At 38.4% G+C, this 20,115-nt stretch overlaps 1 protein-coding gene across 1 annotated transcript in view; it reads right to left on the bottom strand.

Annotated features, from left to right (window-relative positions):
* LOC126335820 (tubulin beta chain-like) overlaps positions 1-15,497 on the bottom strand; it is a 40,468-nt gene extending 24,971 nt beyond the window's left edge. Inside the window, 1 exon segment of the mRNA XM_049999285.1 lies at positions 15,389-15,497. Coding sequence (XP_049855242.1) covers positions 15,389-15,497 — 109 coding nt within the window.
* Positions 15,498-20,115: the final 4,618 nt, after the last annotated feature.

The following is a 20,115-nucleotide window of genomic DNA, read 5'->3' as shown; positions in this document are numbered from 1 at the left end:
AATGGGTACTGGAAGAAGATGAAGCTTGCACAGGATAGAGTAGCATGGAGAGCTGCATCAAACTAGTCTCAGGACTGAAGACCACAACAACAAACATGTGTATCATGATCTATGTTCTTCTTGTATTGTGCTTAACTGCTGTTTTAGGCATTTCCTCGTTATTTTGTCCAGGGATAGGTTGAACAATGGTTGGAATACTCTGTGATTAGTGAATGGTCTTTAACAAATCGTTGTCCTGTTTTAGAGAAGTTTATTGGCTACCTTGTTTGGTTCATTGCAAATACTTATCTTCAGTGGACTTCTCTTACTGCAATGAATTTGTTGTGCATTTGGAAATTGCTAGATCTGGGCCTAATTTTTTTAATCACCTTTGTTTTACATGGACAAGTTTTTGTGTGATCATGGTATCAAATTAGCTGTCAGCTGTAAATAACAGTGCATCATCTGGAAGCAAAAATTCTAGTTTGTAATTGTGTTTACAGAGTACATAAGCACTGTGAACCTTGGGAATTGTTAATAATTTATTCTTTTTATCTCGCTGTACATATTTTAAGCTGTTTCGTTGTTGTGCTCCTTGAAATCTTGTTTGTGTCTCGCTTATGCATTTTCCAATTTCTGTGGTGATTCTATAATTTTTCACATGTATATATCTGTCCCATTCCTAGGTCGTTGGAGTCAGATTTCCTTGTTATTATTTTTAATAGTGTAAATAGGATTCTGATTGGACTTTAGTAGTGGTCCATATTAAGATTTCCACCTCTGAAGACTAGAATGAATTTTCTTTTGTAATGGGTGGGAAATTGTTCTAAGGTGTATTTAAATTTCCACCACCCTTTGCACAGGTGATCATGGTTTCTGTTTCCTTAGGGACATTGACATAATCTACAGGTTGTTTTGCTGGTAAAGTTCGATTAGTCACATGTCATTTTTGACTGTAAATTCTTATAGGAAACTTTCTCAACTATTTATAGGACACAGGCAATCACTTTATGTAGATCTTATTTGCAAACATAATCTACAGGTTGTTTTACTGGTAAAGTTTGCTTAGTCACATGTCATTTTTGACTGTAATTCATATAGGAAACTTTCTCAAATATTTATAGGACACACACACTTAATCACTTTATGGAGATCTTATGTTGCAAATGTTTGTTACCACTTCCTTTGAGATTTTCTATGAGTGTAAGCTGTAGTATTTGCTACAAAATCTCCAGTAGTGATGGGAACATCTGAAGCAACAAGAGAAATGGAAAAGAAAGTAACATAATTGCTGTGCATATGAAGTATCCATTAGTAGTAGCAGTGTGAAAATGTAAGTACAAAGCATTATATGCAAACACATTATAAATTTTACAGTGTATATGAAATAATACTTTTGTTCTCCTAATTGGTTAATGATTAAACAATGCTTGCAAGGAATAGCCAGAAATTATGTATCTGCATTCTAATTTTTTTAATTGTTTATGAATCCCCATGAACCATAGACTTTTCCGTTGTTGGGGAGGCTTGGGTGCCTCAGCGACACACACAGCTGTACCGTAGGTGCAATCACAACGGAGAGGTATCTGTTGAGAGGCCAGACAAATGTATGGTTCCCGATGATGGGTAGCAGCCTTTTCAGTAGTTGTAGGGGCAACAGTCTGGATGATTGACTGATCTGGCCTTGTAACATTAACCAAAACAGCCTTGCTGTGCTGGTACTGCGAACGGCTGAAAGCAAAGGGAAACTACGGCCGTAATTTTTCCCGATGGCATGCAGCTTTACTGTAAGGATAAATGATGATGGCGTCCTCTTGGGTAAAATATTCCGGAGGTAAAATAGTCCCCCATTCAGATCTCCGGGAGTGGGACTTCTCAGGAGGACGTCGTTATCAGGAGAAAGAAAACAGGCATTGTACTAATCGGAGCGTGAAATGTCAGATCCCTTTGTATTGCAGGTAGATTAGAAAATTTAAAAAGGGAAATGGATAGGTTAAAGTTAGATATAGTGGGAATTAGTGAAGTTCGGTGGCAGGAGGAACAAGACTTTTGGTCAGGTGAATACAGGGTTATAAATACAAAATCAAATAGGGGTAATGCAGGAGTAGGTTTAATAATGAATAAAAAATAGGAGTTCGAGTAAGCTACTACAAACAACATAGTGAACGCATTATTGTGGCCAAGATAGACACGAAGCCCATGCCTACAACAGTACTAGAAGTTTATATGCCAACTAGCTCTGCAGATGACGAAGAAATTAAACAAATGTATGATGAGATAAAAGAAATTATTCAGATAGTGAAGGGAGACGAAAATTTAATAGTCATGGGTGACTGGAATTCGATAGCAGGAAAAGGAAGAGAAGGAAACGTAGCACGTGAATATGGATTGGGGGTAAATAATGAAAGAGGAAGCCACCTGGTAGAATTTTGCTAAGAGCACAACTTAATCATAGCTAACACTTGGTTCAAGAATCATAAAAGAAGGCTGTATACGTGGAAGAAGCCTGGAGATACTGACAGGTTTCAGATAGATTATATAATGGTAAGACAGAGATTTAGGAACCAGGTTCTAAATTGTAAGACATTTCCAGGAGCAGATGTGGACACTGACCAAAATCTATTGGTTATTAACTGTAGATTAAAACTGAAGAAACTGCAAAAACGTGGGAATTTGAGGAGATGGGACCTAAATAAACTGAAAGAACCAGAGGTTGTACAGAGTTTCAGGAAGAGCATAAAGGAACAATTGACAAGAATGGGGGAAAGAAATACAGTAGAAGAAGAAAGAAAACTGGCGTTCTACGGATCGGAGCGTGGAATGTTAGATCACTTAATCGGGCAGGTAGGTTAGAAATTTTAAAAAGGCAAATGTATAGGTTAAACTTATATATCGTCGGAATCAGTGAAGTTCGGTGGCAGGAGGAACAAGACTTCTGGTCAGGTGACTACAGGGTTATAAACACAAAATCAAATATGGGTAATGCAGGAGTAGGTTTAATAATGAATAGAAAAATAAGAATGCGGGTAAGCTACTACAAACAGCATAGTGAACGCATTGTTGTGGCCAAGATAGATACGAAGCCCACACCTACTACAGTAGTACAAGTTTATATGCCAACTAGCTCTGCAGATGACGAAGAAATTGAAGAAATGTATGATGAAATAAAAGAAATTATTCAGGTAGTGAAGGGTGATGATAATTTAATAGTCATGGGTGACTGGCATTCGGTAGTAGGAAAAGGCAGAGAAGGAAACGTAGTAGGTGAATATGGGTTGGGGAAAAGAAATGAAAGAGGAAGCCACCTGGTAGAATTTTGCACAGAGCACAACATAATCATAGCTAACACTTGGTTCAAGAATCATAAAAGAAGGCTGTATACGTGGAAGAAGCCTGGAGATACTGACAGGTTTCAGATAGATTATATAATGGTAAGACAGAGATTTAGGAACCAGGTTTTAAATTGTAAGACATTTCCAGGAGCAGATGTGGACACTGACCAAAATCTATTGGTTATTAACTGTAGATTAAAACTGAAGAAACTGCAAAAAAGTGGGAATTTAAGGAGATGGGACCTGGATAAACTGAAAGAGCCAGAGTTTGTACAGCATTTCAGGGAGAGCATAAGGGAACAATTGACAGGAATGGGGGAGAGAAATACAGCAGAAGAAGAAGGGGTAGCTTTGAGGGATGAAGTAGTGAGGGCAGCAGAGGATCAAGTAGGTAAAAAGACAAGGGCTAGTAGAAATCCTTGGGTGACAGAAGAAATACTGAATGTAATTGATGAAAGGAGAAAATATAAAAATGCAGTAAATAAAGCAGGCAAAAAGGAATACAAACGTCTCAAAAATTAGATCGACAGGAAGTGCAAAATAGCTGAGCAGGCATGGCTAGAGGACAAATGTAAAGATCTAGAGGCTTACCTCACTATGGGTAAGGTAGATACTGCCTACAGGAATATTACAGAGACCTTTGGAGAAAAGAGAACCACTTGTATGAATATCAAGGGCTCAAATGGAAACACAGTTCTAAGCAAAGAAGGAAAGCAAAAAGGTGGAAGTATATAGATGGTCTATACAAGGGCGATGTTCTTGAGGACAATATTACGGAAATGGAAGAGGATGTAGATGAAGATGAAATGGGAGATATGATACTGTGTGAAGAGTTTGATAGAGCACTGAAAGACCTAAGTCGAAACAAGGCCCAAGTCGAAACAAGGCCCCGGGAGTAGACAACATTCCATTAGAACTACTGACAGCCTTGGGAGAGCCAGTCCTGACAAATCTCTACCATCTGGTGAGCAAAATGTATGAGACAGGCGAAATACCCTCAGACTTCAAGAAGAATATAATAATTCCAATCCCAAGGAAGCAGGCGATGAAAGATTTGAAAATTACCGAACTAATAAGTCACGGCTGCAAAATACTAACACGAATTCTGTACAGACAAATGGAAAAACTGGTAGAAGCCGACCTTGGGGAAGATCAGTTTGGATTCCGTAGAAATATTGGAAAACATGAGGCAATACTGACCCTACGACTTATCTTGGAAGCTAGATTAAGGAAAGGCAAACCTACGTTTCTAGCATTTGTAGTCTTGGAGAAAGCTTTTGACAATGTTTACTGGAATAATCTCTTTCAAATTCTGAAGGTGGCAATGGTAAAATACAGGGAGCGAAGGGCTATTCACAATTTGTACAGAAACCAGATGGCGGTTATAAGAGTCGAGGGACCTGAAAGGGAAGCAGTGGTTGGGAAGGGAGTGAGACAGGGTTGTAGCCTCTCCCTGATGTTATTCAATATTTATATTGAGCAAGCAGTAAAGGAAACAAAAGAAAAACTCATAGTAGGTATTAAAATCCATGTAGAAGGAATAAAAACTTTGAGGTTCACCGATGACACTGTAATTCTGTCAGAGACAGCAAAGGACTTGGAAGAGCAGTTGAACAGAGTGGACAGTGTCTTGAAGGGAGGATATAAGATAATAATCAACAAAAGCAAAACGAGGATAATGGAATGTAGTCTAGTTAAGTCGGGTCGAAGGAGAGAGGATATAAAATGTAGATTGGCAATGGTAAGGAAAGCGTTTCTGAAGAAGAGAAATTTGTTAACATCGAGTAAAGATTTAAATGTCAGGAAGTCGTTTCTGAAAGTATTTGTGTAGAGTGTAGCCATGTATCGAAGTGAGACATGGATGACAAATAGTTTGACAAGAAGAGAATAGAAGCCTTTGAAATGTGGTGCTACAGAAGAAAGCTGGAGATTATATGGGTAGATCACGTAACTAATGAGGAGATTTTGAATAGGATTGGGGAGTAGAGGAGTTTATGGCACAACTTGACAAGAAGAAGGATCGGTTGGTAGGACATGTACTGAGGCATCAAGGGATCACAAATTTAGTATGGAGGGTAAAAATCATAGAGGGAGACCAAGAGATGAATATACTACAGATTCAGAAGGATGTAGGCTGCAGTATGTATTGGGAGATGAAGAAGCTTGCACAGGATAGAATAACATGGAGAGCTGCATCGAACCAGTCTCAGGACTGAAGACCACAACAACAACAACAACAACAACAACATGTAGAGTATTAATCACGAAAACACAAGTCTCAGTTAAATCATTAATCGGAAATGAAATGTGTAACGGGGTCTTTGTATTGAGACAACAGTTTGAGCTAGCAGACGCATAAATATATGTTAAACAACAGTAACTGGTTTTGTGAAATTATTTACTTTGCAGTTTGTAAATTTTGGCAGAAAGAGGAACATTTTGTGCCGAATGGGGACTTAAGACCCGGATATGTTGACAGATGTGCTTCCACTTTGCTACCCAGCTGACTCAGGATTTTCCAAAATGTATTTTACTAAAGCACTGTGCCAAAGAGCTCATTGTATAAAACCTAGCTTGAATTGGGAATTCCTGGAGGTAGCTTAAGAACTTCTGCAGAGTGCAGATGCATTTAGAGAGACACATGAAAATGTTGAACTTATAGGGTAGACTGTGAGTCAACCAGGTAATGTGGTGGAAGTGCACTGGTTGTGAAAACCAGAGTTGTACATCCATACTCCACAGACTAATGTTAAGTGCATGGTAGTGTGTATGTCCCATTGTACCACTTAGTGTTTATTTCCCCATTCCTTTCCTGTGGAGTAAGGGTAGAACATCTGTTTAATTGCCTGTGTGTGTGACTCATTGATATTGTAGTCATATGACATTAAGATTTTTCCATTTTCGGACGTGTGCAACTTGCATATCAGAACATTTAAGAAAAAAATCTTGATGCTTCTTTATAACATTTTTAAGAACTGACTGAATATTTATACTGTTTCTTTCAGACTATATTTCATTCTAGATAACTGCAACATCTGTGATAAGTTTGAGGTTCTATTAATACTGTCTGCAAGATCATTAATATAAAACATAAATAGCAAGTGATCCAACACAGTTTTCTGAAGTACACCAGAAGTTACTTTTCTACTGTCAATGACTCTTTATCCAGGATAACTGGCTGTGTCCTCCCTATCAAGAAATCCTCAACTCGGCCACAATTTTCACTTCATACCCCATACAATTTTAGTTAGTAAGCATAGGTATAGAACTGATACTAAAGCTATTTCGACATTGAGAAATACTGACTATGTTGATATGTTCTGTTCCCGGTTGAGCCTAAAATTGTAACCTCTTTCTAGTGTTCCAAAGTAACAAAGTCTCTGCATGGAAACATTTATGCCTTATAATGACAAACAGGTCTGAACATATTGATAGTGTTGATGTAGAGACAGGGATTCATATGATATCATAGCAAATGTAGTTACTGAAGTTAACAAGTGTGTCAAAAAGGCTAGGAGCAGATAAGCAGTTGTTAACATTTCACTTGCACTATAAAAGGATGTCATTTAGGTCTGGCACTGTGGGCATAGAATTATGAGAAAAGTTCATACGGATTTTAAATCATAGTTTGAAGAAGTACCTGCCGATTAAGTGGGTTAAGTACGGAAAAGACCCACTGCAGTTTAATAACAAAATTTGGAAAATTCTGAGGAAACAAACCTGTTGCAGTGTGGTTCTAAAATAATTTAAATGGTATCCAGCAAAACCTCTGAAGTGGTTCATGTGTTCATAAATTTCCACCATCATACCTTCATGAAAGATCTTGCCAGGCACAAGAGAAAATTCTGGCCCTATGTAAAATTGCAAAGTGGGTCAAAGGCTTATATTCGGTCACTAATAGACCAATCTGGTGTGTCAATAGAATATAGCAAAAGGAAAGCCGAAGTTTTAAATTTTGCATGCAGGAGGATTGTACAAACATAACATAGTTTCACCATCATAGATTCAGTATCTGGGATAGAGTTTGACATGATCCGTCACTGCAGACTGTTCAGAACGGTACGAGCATGTGGTATGGGTTCCCAGATACGTAAGTGACTGGAAGACTTATTAAGTAACAGAATCCAGTATGTTGTCCTTAGAGTGGAATATTTATCAGAGATAATGGCATTGTCTGGAATTCCCCAGGGAAGTGTGATTGGGCGGCTATTCCATACATACATAAATGATATGACAGATATGGTAGACAGCAGTCTGCAGCTGTTTGCTGATTATGCTATGGTATACAGGAAGGTGTCATTGTTGTTTGGCTGTTGGAGATTACAAGACGATTTTTGTCATAATTTGTAGTTGGTGTGATGAGTGGCAGCAAGCTCTAAATGTAGAAACGTAAGTTATTGCAGATGAGCAGGAAAAACTGTTGTGTAACATAAGAGTACAGCATTAGTAAGTGTGCTGTTTGAGGCAGTCACGTCGATTAAGTATCTAAGTATAACAGCACAAAGCAATATGAAATGGAATGATCCTTTAAAGATTGTAGTAGGGAAGGTGAATGGTAGACTTTGATTTATTGGGAGAGTTGTAGGCATATGTGATTTGTCTGCGAAGGAGACTGCATATAAGGCACTACATAGACCCATTTGTGAGTGTATGGGATCCCCACCAGAATGGAAGGAAGATATTGAGGCAATTCAGATCTGAGCTGCTACATTTGTTACTGGTAGGTTTGATTATAATGTGAATGTGACAGCTATGCTTTGTGAACTGAGATGGGAAATGCTGGAGCAAATTCTGTGCTCTTTTCATGGAGCACTATTGAGAAAATTTAGAGAACTGGCGTTTGAAGCTCCGACGTACATTTTATGTAAGAACCACAAATATAAATTAAGGCTTCTACAGAGGCATACAGTAGTTTTTCTCTCGCTCAATTTGTGGGTGCAACAGGAAAGGAAATGGCTAGCAATGGTACAGGGTAACCTCTACCAAGCACTGTATAGTATCGTGCAGAGTATGTTTATAGGTGTAGAACATTTCATGAGGATTTTCTCAGTATGGTTGAAGGTAATTTTCTCCTTATACCTTTATTCTTATGTTGTACTTGGCTATTAACTTATATTAACAAAAATGTGTACAAACAAATTTGGTATTTTGTTCAAAAATATTGTATATGAAAAGCAAGTAAGACGATTTCAGTACAAAACCTGGTGGATCAAGGTGAAATTAAAATCAGTTTCTTAATGTCTAATGCCATTTAATGCTTTCCACATTATGTGGAATCTGGAGATTTGGGAGATCTGATATGTTAATTCAGCCATTATTACAAATGTGAGAATATTAATTATAGAATCCTATACAGAAACTGTGACAAGTAAAGGCTGATAGTACTGCAGTTAATGTTTTCCCATACAGCTGGATTCTTGATTACTAAAGCTTCTGCCAGAGAGCATACTACTTGCCTTCATCAAACCTCTTTCAGTGTGTCGCCTAGCCTAGAATTTAAGTTTTGAAACAGTGTAAATTTTCGAATGTATGCCCAGAAAATAATTTGTGTGCACCCCAGGTTGATATATTTTACACAAGTTCACAGTTTGTGTTAAAATTACCATATTGTAAGAATTTTGTTGCAATCCTATCGCAGTCCATGTATTATGTGAAAGTTCCCTATACATGTATTTTACATCTGCTCAGCATGAAAGGGAAATTGAATAAACGTGAAACATTATCCTAGGTTGCTGTAAGCCATGAAGTGGTTGGTATATATGCAGCTGTGCAGTTGATGTCAAAACAATTTGCCTTTCCTCATAATTTCATTCAACTATTGGAGCATCTGTGATGTCTGTTCCTTAAGGCATGCATGTCTGAAGGAATGGACATTGCAGAAGAAAATAATTAATTGTTTTTCTCTGTGTAAGTGTCACAGCTACGAAAGTTTATCTTCTACAACTGAGCACACACTGTAAATTTTCCCACACTTTACATCTTTTAACATAATTTAATGTCTAACTCGTGAAAGTGATTTTTATCATTTTTCAGGTAACACTGATGTGTATCCAGTAAGTGAAGGGCAGTTTTCAGACTTTTGTTTGTGAAAATTGGACACCACTGCCACCAGCATGTAAAAAGAACCTCTGACCCTGACGAACCTGTAATGTAGAATGAATTTCAATCTGTTCTGATGTTTGAAAATTTGTAGTGTTTCATAGGTTGACTTCGCAATTCCTCTCTGAACAAATGCGCTACTGAAACATTCAGCTAAAGTACAGGAATATCCCAAGAAAAGTGATTCTTCTTGAACCTTCATAATTGTAGTTTATTACTGTAGTTCTGACATTTCCTTTGTTTGTGGTTAACATTTATTGGTCTTATGGATAAAACACTACATCGATTGTTGTGTCTGAAGACTTGTCAGATTTAACATTTATTTCTCATTTGTGTAGACTTTATGTTAACTAAAACAAATGTGATATATAATGAATATTGAAGGTACATTTAATATTTTGTCTTGATCATTGTATGTATGGGAAAACATAGTATAGGGTTTATGGAACAAAATTCCTCTTTAGTCTGTGGTGTTTGGTGGCACTGCTCGAATAGAGCAATAAAATTTTGTGAACATTGCAATAAATGTGATTTTTAAACACCACTGGCCATTAAAATTGCTACACCACGAAGATGACGTGCTACAGACGCGAACCGACAGGAAGAAGATGCTGTGATATGCAAATGATTAGTTTTCAGAGCATTCACACGAGGTTGGCGCCGGTGACGACACCTACAATGTGCTGACATGAGGAAAGTTTCCAACCGATTTCTCATACACAAACAGCAGTTGACGGGCGTTGCCTGGTGAAACGTGGTTGTGATGCTCCGTGTAAGTAGGAGAAATGTGTACCATAACATTACCGACTTTGATAAAGGTCGTATTGTAGCCTATCCCAATTGCGGTTTATCGTATCGCGACATTGCTGCTTACATTGGTCGAGATCCAATGACTGTTAGCAGAATATGGAATCGGTGGGTTCAGGAGGATAATACGGAACGCTGTGCTGGATCCCAACGGCCTCGTATCACTAGAAGTCGAGATGACACGCATCTTACCCGCATGGCTGTAACAGATCATGCAGCCACGTCTCGATCCCTGAGTCAACAGATGGGGATGTTTGCAAGACAACAACCATCTGCACGAACAGTTCGACGACGTCTGCAGCAGCATTGACTATCAGCTCGGAGACCATGGCTGCAGTTACCCTTGACGCTGCATCACAGACAGAAGCGCGTGTGATGGTATACTCAAGAACGAACCTGGGACCTGGGTGCACGAATGGCCCCGGCCAGAGTGGCCGAGCGGTTCTAGGCGCTACAGTCTGGAACTGTGTGAGCGCTACAGTCGCAGGTTCGAATCCTGCCTCGGGTATGGATGTGTGTGATGTCCTTAGGTTAGTTAGGTTTATTAGTTCTCAGTTCTAGGGGACTGATGACCTCAGAAGTTAAGTCCCATAATGCTCAGAGCCATTTGAACCATTTTGCACGAATGGCAAAACGTCAGTTTTTTGGATGAATCCACGTTCTGTTTACAGCATCGTGATGGTCGCATCAGTGTTTGGCAACATCGCGGTGAACGCCCATTGGAAGCATGTATTCGTTATTGCCATACTGGCGTATCACCCAGTGTGATGACAAGGGGTGCCACTTGTTACACGTCTCAGTCACCTCTTGTTCGCATTGACAGAATTTTAAACAGTGGACGTTACATTTCAGATGTGTTCGACCCATGGCTCTGCCCTTCATTCGATCCCTGGGAAACCCTACATTTCAGCAGGACAATGTACGACTGCATGTTGCAGGTCCTGTACAGGCCTTTCTGGATACAAAAAATGTTCGACTGCTGCCCTGGCCAGCACATTCTCCAGATCTCTCACCAATTGAAAAACGTCCTGTCAATGGTGGTCGAGCAACTGGCTCGTCACAATATGCCAGTCACTACTCTTGATGAACTATGGTATCGTGTTGAAGCTGCATAGGCAGCTGTACCTGTACATGCCATCCAAGCTCTGTTTGACTCAATGCCCAGGTGTATAAAGTCTGTTATTATGATCAGAGTTGGTTGTTCTGGTACTGATTTCTCAGGATCTATGCACCCAAATTGCTTGAAAATGTAATCGTATGTCAGTCATAGTATAATATATTTGTCCAATGAATACCCGTTTATCATGTGCATTTCTTCTTGGTGTAGCAACTTTAATGTCCAGTAGTGTATTTGGATGTAAATTTTATTGCCTGAAGTGCTGTTTATGTATATTGGCAACTGTAAGTGTATGCTTTATGGAATTAAAGTAGCTGAATTTTATAAAGTTTCCTCAATACTGTGATGTTTACTGACTGAATCATGTTAGCACAAGAAAATATACCCACTCTTACTAACATATTTACTGGTATGAAAAGAAATCAGATAGTTAAAAATACCCCTATACAAAAGTTCATTACATCTTCCTACTTGATTTCAATTGCATGTAGTTAAAGGACTATGTGGAAACATACCTGTACCAAGCTGGAAATAATTCACAGAAATCTGTATTTGCCTTGTGGGAATAGTTGTGTAGCCAATCTTGGTACATAGGTGGTAATATCAGTTTAATTTTATTTATGGCTTGTGCAATGTGGTGCCATGATTTTGGCAAGGACCAACAAATGCTGGGGATTATTCTCTATTTTGTTTCTTGCAATTACATTTTCTAAATGTTCGCTTTACGAGGATAATTAATTTACTTAGTGGACAAGGACCTGTAAACCATAGATCAGGAACAGCATTAATTATTTGCTTCACAGTTGGTCATTGCCACTTGAATCGTAAGTAAAATTTCACCGTGTTCGCATATCCTGTACCTCAAGGACCCACCACTTACAAATCCCGACTAAATATTCGTGTAATCATCATCTGGGGCGACAGCACAGACTAACCCCCTTATAGAAGTGGTGTCAGCATGGGAATATTTGAGGGCAGTCTACAGTCCTGAAGAGGCGCAGTACAACATGAACTTCGAGCAGCAGCAGCATGAAAACCTTCCGACTACACGGGGCATCCATCCCTGGAATTCTGGTTGGTCTAGTCCAGTTTGGCTAGAAGACGTAAGGCAGTGATGAATTTTTATTTTAAATTTGAGTGACTCATTGGCGTTAAATTAGACGAAATATTGCAATCCAGTCAGAGTAAGGTTGGTGATCTACGAACTGTTATTAATGAACTGCAAGAAGAGTTTCGGCTGTTAAAGGCAGAAACAAGCGAGCTTAACGTTCCGAGAGACTTGTCAAACGACAGTTCATGCAGTACAAGTACAACTACAATAACGAATTTTTCATCATACGTTATTACCATCAGTACCAGTGTTTAGCGGAAGACCCGAAGATGATGTGAGAGTGTTTTTTTGTAAACTTGAAGGTGCCGCCCTGTTAGGATCATGGACAGATTCCGATAAGATAGTGGTTTCCAAATTAAGAATTCATGGAGCAGCACAAGATTTCATTAGCGCGCAGCCTACTTGCATGAAAACAGAAGATTACAATGAGTTTAGAACGATTGTTGTTGAGAGATTTAAGCGTAAAAACGCGATCAGGTTTTACAGAGAGCAGCTTCACAGTTTGCGAATGCGACGAGACGAATCTATCGAGCAGTTTGCAGACAGAATTTGAAACATCAATGCTCAAACGTACGAGTTAGTAGAAAATGAAAATGAAAATCGAATTCAGTTGTTCTAAGCTGACCAGAGAGCCTTGGACACATTGATTCATGGGTTGCACGGAGAGGAAGAAAGCGAAGACTGGCGTGATGTAAAACGTTTCAGGAAGCAGTAGAATCAGCTGTTGGTTTCGTTGAAGCACTAAGACTATCGAATGAGATGCAGAAACAGGAGCGTAGAGTTTTCAACACAACAGTACAATCCTACAGATGCAATAAGCTGGGCCACAAGCATAAGGATTATAAAGAGAATCGAATCCGCTTTCATTACAGGATGCAGTGTCATGTTTCGAGAGAGTGCCGCAACAAGAAGAAAGGTAATGCGAACAACAGACAATCTTCCAGATCTTTAAGGGGGGTAGGACGTCAAAGGGGCCGACTTGGAGCAGGAAAGGCATCTCAGGACATTTAATTTCCAATGTCTATACTTTTACAAATAAATTCATAAAACTTTGTCAGCATCTCCAGGAAGGATTCAGAATTCACACTAATTGCAGTGGTAGTTCGAGAACATAACGAAATAATTGTTTTTTCTGTGTCAAACTTGGTCATACTTTTCACTTGCTAATGGCAGCATTTGTTGCTATAGGTACACTTTTCTTCGTATGTTAGGGAGATTCTTCCATGAATTTTGCACAGCATACATACCATACTTACAGGTGTATGAAACTCTAGAATTTATTTAATTTATGAAAAAACGAATGAGCTGTTATATTTTAAACTTCATGTTTAGAAAAAACACAAATTTTATAGTTAATTACCTCAATTTTTACCACAGTTTTTAATAGATTTTGAAAATCCTACAGTTTCATACACCTGTAAGTATGGTTTGTAGGCTGTGCAAAATTCATCGAAGAATCTCTCTCACTAATGAAGAAAAGTGTACCTATGGCAACAAATGCAGCCATTAGTAAGTGAAAAAATGATGAAATTTCACATGTAAAAAAATTATTTCGTTATGTTTTCGAACTCCACTGCTATGAGTGTGAACTCTAAATCCTTCCTGGTCATGCTGACAAAGTTTTATGAATTTATTTGTAAAAGTATAGACAGTGGAAAATAAAATGTCCTGTGGTGCCTCTCCTGCTCCAAGTCGGCCCGTTTGACGTCCTATCCCACTTAAACGAGTGTGGGTACGTACGGGCCACCACTCCGTCCGCCCCTTACCAGAGACAGTGATTACTGTTAGTTCCAGCGAAAATCAGACCGAAAATGACTTCGTGATAGGTGCTGTGTATCATGGGAAAAACATCAAGCTACTTATTGACAATGGGAGCACAGATTTCATTGATGTGGTGCTGCATAGATAAACGGGATAAATTAAAACCGCCGCCATTAAATGTGCGAGGGTTAATCGGAGGAAAGCTAAATAACTATGGAGACATTGATGCATAATTAATTCTTGGCCAAAGTCAAGATAAAGGTGAAAATAAAGATAAATACACAGCAAGGGTGGAAGTAGTTTCAAATAACGAAACGCGTTCGACAGTGTACTTGGATTTGATTTCTTGTCCGCTAACGAGGCAGAGATATTTGTTGCAGAAAGAAAGTCAGACTAGGCTGTAGTAACTACAACCTAGGAAATCGTTCTTCGGATTGTACTCAAAGGAGCAGCAGTACTGACGTCGTAGGAATGGCCCGCTCAAACGATGCATCAGTTCAAACCGTCAGAGTCGATGTTCAAATTGATCAGCCTCACCAAATTCCCAAGGGAGCAGGAAAGGCAATCTACGTTGAAGTTAAGTCACCCCAATGTAAGGAAGGAACTCTGTTATTAATTGAGCGATCTGAGAAAAGTGGGTTATTGGATACAATGCATTGTTATGTTACTAGAAGTGTAGGTGTCATTACAATGGTGAGACAGAATGTCGCAAAAGTCCCAACTGCAATAACGAATATGAGCATTGAGGATGTTGTTTTGCCACAAGGGACGAAAGTTGCTGAAGTGTCGACTGTAAGTAAAAATGACGTAAGACAGATTCCAGATGTGGTAACACATGCTGCAGTTATAAACACAGATTTTTGTAACAGTACTGCAAAACTGCAACGAGGAGACGATGTTAATAATGAACTGAAGCGCAAGATTTGGGAATAGATGGAACATTTGACAGCAGATGAACAGAAGATTTTAGCGCCTGTTTGTTGTAGACTGCAGATTTATTCCGAGAACGTGCAAATTTACCAGTCACTCATTTAGTTCAGCATCGTATTCATATAGGGAATGATGCCACAATCACAAAGAAACCTTACCAAATATCATTTAATCAAAGGGAGTTGGTAGGAGACATGGTTAAAGAATAATTAGAAGCTGGAATTAAAAAACCAAGAGATCCTTCAGACTCACTGTGATGTTCGCCTGTTGTAATTGTAAAGAAGAAATCAATTTCAGGAGAACCACAGTTCCGTTTTTGTGTTGGTTCCTGATCTTTGAATGCTGTGACCACACCCAACATTTACTCCTTACCAAATTTAATGGAAACCTTGGATTACATGGCAGATGTCGATTTTTTTAAGTATGTGATTTAACAAGTGGTTATCACCAGTTAACAGTGCATGCAGATGATAAATCAAAAACTTCATTTGTAACAGCAACAGGAGTATACAAGTATCTTTGTGTGCCATTTGGACTCCATAATGCTCCAGCTACATTTCAACACCTGATGGATTCAGTTTTACGAGGGCTCATCCCAACACAAGCAATTGTTTACCTTGATGATGTAATAATTTTTGGTGAAAACGTGAAGCAGCATACTGAGAGACTACAAGCTGTTTTCGAGCGTATAAGAAGTGCAAACCTGTCTTTATCAATAGATAAATGTCGTTTTGCACAAAGTTAAGTTAACTACCTTGGTCATGTTATAACCAGTGAAGGTGCTCCACCTCATCCAAAAATACTTGAATATGTAAAGAATTTTCATAAACCACAGAATTTGAAAGAACTACAATCATTCTTGGGATTGTCAAATATCTAAAGACGATTCATAGCCAGTTATGCGAATATAGCATGTCCAATGACACAGCTACTGAAGAAAGGAGCCACACTGAATTGGTCAACAGTGCAAAAAGCCAATGGAAAACTTAAAACTGCTCTAACCGCATTCCCAGTGTTAGCCTGTCTCGATTTCAGTAAACCTTTTATTTTTTCAACCGATGCATCCAGTTTTGCCATAGGTGCAATCTAGTCTCAGGAAGTTGATGGTCATGAACATCCAATCTCATTTGCTTCCAGACAATTAAGCAAAGCAGAATCTAAATATACTACTACTGAGAAGGAGCTTTGTGCTTTGGTTTCTGGTATAACACATAACAGATGTTTCTTAACAGGAAGAGAATTTACAGTTATTACAGATCATGCCGCACTTAAATGGTTATTGGACTTAAAGGATCCAAGTCACAGATTAACAAGACGGCCATTAAGACTGAGTACCAATTTATGGTTATCTACCGACCTGGTAAACAACATGTGAATGCTGATGCAATGAGTCGAAAAGTCAAAGTTTATATTACAATAAGTCGAGAAGAAGAGTTAAAGGCAGCTCAAGAAGAAGATCCACAGTGCAAATTATGGAAAAATGATCAACATTTTGTCGAAATAGATGGATTACTGTACAAAATCACTAGTAAAGGAAACTGCCTAGTTATTCCAGAAAGCATGAAAGAGCAAATCATGCGAGAGCAAGACGATTCTTTATTGTCAGGACATTACAGCAAAAAAGCAACAAACATTAAAATAAATCAAATGTTTTGGTGGCCGAGTTGCAAAGCTTAGATCAGATTAGATTAGTACTTGTTCCATAGATCATGAATACAAAAGTTCGTAATGATGTGGAACGTGTCAGGTTAATAAACGGTGCCTATACAACTTATTACATTAGACAAAATATTTCATGAGACTCAATATGTTTTGTGGGGGTCTGGAAATTACCCACTTACTATCTCCAAAAATTCATCTAATGAGTAGAAAGAGTTACTATTAAGAAATTCTATTAATTTCCTTTTAAATGCTATATGACTATCTGCCAGACTTTTGATGCTATTAGGTAAGTGACCAAAGACTTTTGTGGCAGAATAATTTACCCCATTGTGACCCAAAGTTAGAGTTAAACTTGAGTAGTGAAGATCATCCTTTCTCCTAGTGTTATAGCCATGTACACTGCTATTACCTTTGAATTCGTTTGGATTGTTAATAACAAATTTCATAAGTGAATATATATATATATAACAACGTAGGAAAAAGTAGTGCGCCATTGAAAGAACTGCCAGAAACAAGTGAACCATTTGAACTAGTAGGACTAGATGTCATAGTACCGTTGCCTAAGACTAAAGATGGAGACAAATACATATTGACAATGTTAGATCATTTCTCTAGATACCTTCTAATGATACCAATACCTGATCAGAGAGCTGAGACTATAGTTAAAGTTTTTGTAAAAGAATGGTTTCTCAAGTTCAGATCACCATTAAGAATAATTAGTGATCAAGGAACGAATTTTATGAGTGAATTACTTAGAAAGACTTCTAAGCTCATGCAAATAACTCAGTTAAGGACTACACCAACACACCCTGAAGGAAGTGGAAGAGTCAAGTGAGTCAACAGAACAATTATTAAAATGGTTAGCCATTATGTGAGCAGCAAACACGAAAATTGGGATGTCTGTTTACCGCACTTGGTAAGTTGTTACAATGCCAAAATGCACAGCTCAACTGGCCTAAGTCCATATGAGATCGTCTGTGGAAGAAGAATGCATTCACCCTTGGACTTTGCACGATCGACTGTCGGAATCAGCAATGAACACGTAAGGGATCTAGCACGCAAGCTAAAGGAAGCATGGAGGGGAGAGAAACAGCGGAATCATCAATCCTTTCTTTAGAAAGCAAGACAACTCGACCGCGAAACAGCAATGCCACAGTATTGAGTTGGAGATCTTCTGTATCTGAGCAACGTGGTGTTAAGGAAGAGTCAAGTCAAAAAGTTTAAGAAGTTCTGGAAAGGACCATATCCAGTCTTTGAGGTACTGTCGCCAGTCGCTCTTAAGCTCCAACTGCCGTTTCGTTCGATTGTCGTTCATGTCAATCGTGTAAAGCCATTTCTAGGTAGATTTCCTGTCGTATCGCAAGACGACGAGGACCGACTGAGGGGCAGGCTTGCTGTTCACAAACCCAGGTTGCAGTCCTGACTTCGATGCCGAGGCATCATCACGTTCCAAGCGATCCTGTTCCAGCCACCCCTACAATCTGCATAAACGTGTGTAATGTGTGAGAGAGCAATGTGTGCCATTGTTTCAGTCATGTCCTTATGTGAATATGTTGTGAAAATTTAGGATCGAAGCTATTGCACGAGTGCACAAGTGAAACTAAACCTTTTATTCCACAGGTTATCCCAAGAAACTCATTTATTTTATGTTCATTGTTAACTCTAGCGTTTAGAACTAATTAACCATGTTAATTTTTATTCTAATGCTTGCTATGATAGCATATTCTACTAATGCTGTAGTAATAGTACCATAGAGTACAGGTGTTTTTTTTGAACTTCAATCAGATGTGGTAGTTCCAACAAGTAATACAAAACTTGTCCTCAAGTACAATCTGAGTGAAATCCAGCGACAGTTCAATTCTGTAAAGAAGCAAATTCACTTAATTCGGTCTGTTAAGGGCAATGATACAATTTTGGAAATGGATACATTTTGGTATAATAACTTTATCACATCTAAAATGCAGGTAGAGTCTCCATTTACTGTTTTTTTAAAGCTTTTGCCACATAAAACTTTCATTAGGGATAAACGAGCCTGGTTTGATTTTGGAGGGAGTCTCCTTTGTACGGTATTTGGTACTTTAACTAGTCGAGATCTACTGGAAAATAAAGGCGAAATATTAGCTCTTGAACAACAGTCCAGTACAGATTCAACTACCCTCTCTAATGAAATTATCGTGTTAAAGAATATGAAAAGAACCATTACTAACCATACAGTTCTCATTGAACAGATTGTAAAGCAATTTGTCTCACATTTCCACGTACTTCGTATGAAATGAACACAAATATCCAAGAACTATTCCCAGGATTAAATGCTGTGACTGCACACTTAGATTTAAACATTCTTTTGTGAAGGATTACACATAGTTAAAAAATGCTAGAATTGATGCCCTTAATTTAAGAACAGCCTTAGAAAGTAGTTCAAATGATTGTCTGAGGAGCATACTACTACATCCAGAACAATTTTTACAGATCCTACAATCAATTGAATGAAAGCTAGATGCAAAATATACCATGACTTACCCTTACAATTTACATGCTTACTATAAGTTAACCACCACACACTCCTTAATGATCGAAATGCATTAACTGTTATTGTTTCTATTCCCATTGTTAGATCGAAGAATAATTTTGAAATGTATAAGATTCATACTTACCCTGTGAAATTGAGACAGGCAGGTATAAATGTAAAGTATGAACTGAATGATTATCTACTGATAAGCAAGGATTGAAGGTATATTGTGTCCCTAAATGAAAATGATTTTCATATGTGTAAAGGTAGTCATAAGTTAATTTGAATCTGCAGTGTTCTTAGACAGTAGAGTGTACAGCGGTGAGAAAGAATTATTTATGAATCATCCATTTCTTAAACGATGCTCTGAAGGTATAATTTTCTCATTTAACTCCACTCTTGATGTCACATTTACATGTAAAAACTATGATACACCTTAGCAACAGGCAGATTCCATATTCCCAGATTTCCAAAAAGTGTTTTACATGGTTCCCCACTGCAGACTGTTACTAAAGGTCTGAACATACGGAATGCGTTCCTAGATATGTGAATGGCTCGATGATTTTTCAAATATTACAACCCAGTACATTGTCCTGCTTGGCGAGTGTTTATCAGAGACAAAAGCATCGCCAGGAGTGCCCCAGTGAAGTGTTATAGGACTGCTCTTATTTTCTCTACTCGTTAATGATCTGATGAATGTAGTGAGCACCAATTTTTTACTGTTTACTGCTGACGCAGTAGTACATGGGAAAGTATGGTCGGTGAGTGAATGTAGAAGAACATTAAAAAAATGACACATATTCATTGA

Source organism: Schistocerca gregaria, chromosome 2, assembly GCF_023897955.1.
Source record: "Schistocerca gregaria isolate iqSchGreg1 chromosome 2, iqSchGreg1.2, whole genome shotgun sequence".
NCBI lineage: Eukaryota > Metazoa > Arthropoda > Insecta > Orthoptera > Acrididae > Schistocerca > Schistocerca gregaria.
Note: the sequence above shows the minus strand (reverse complement) of the source record. Positions and strands in the feature narration are given on the sequence as shown.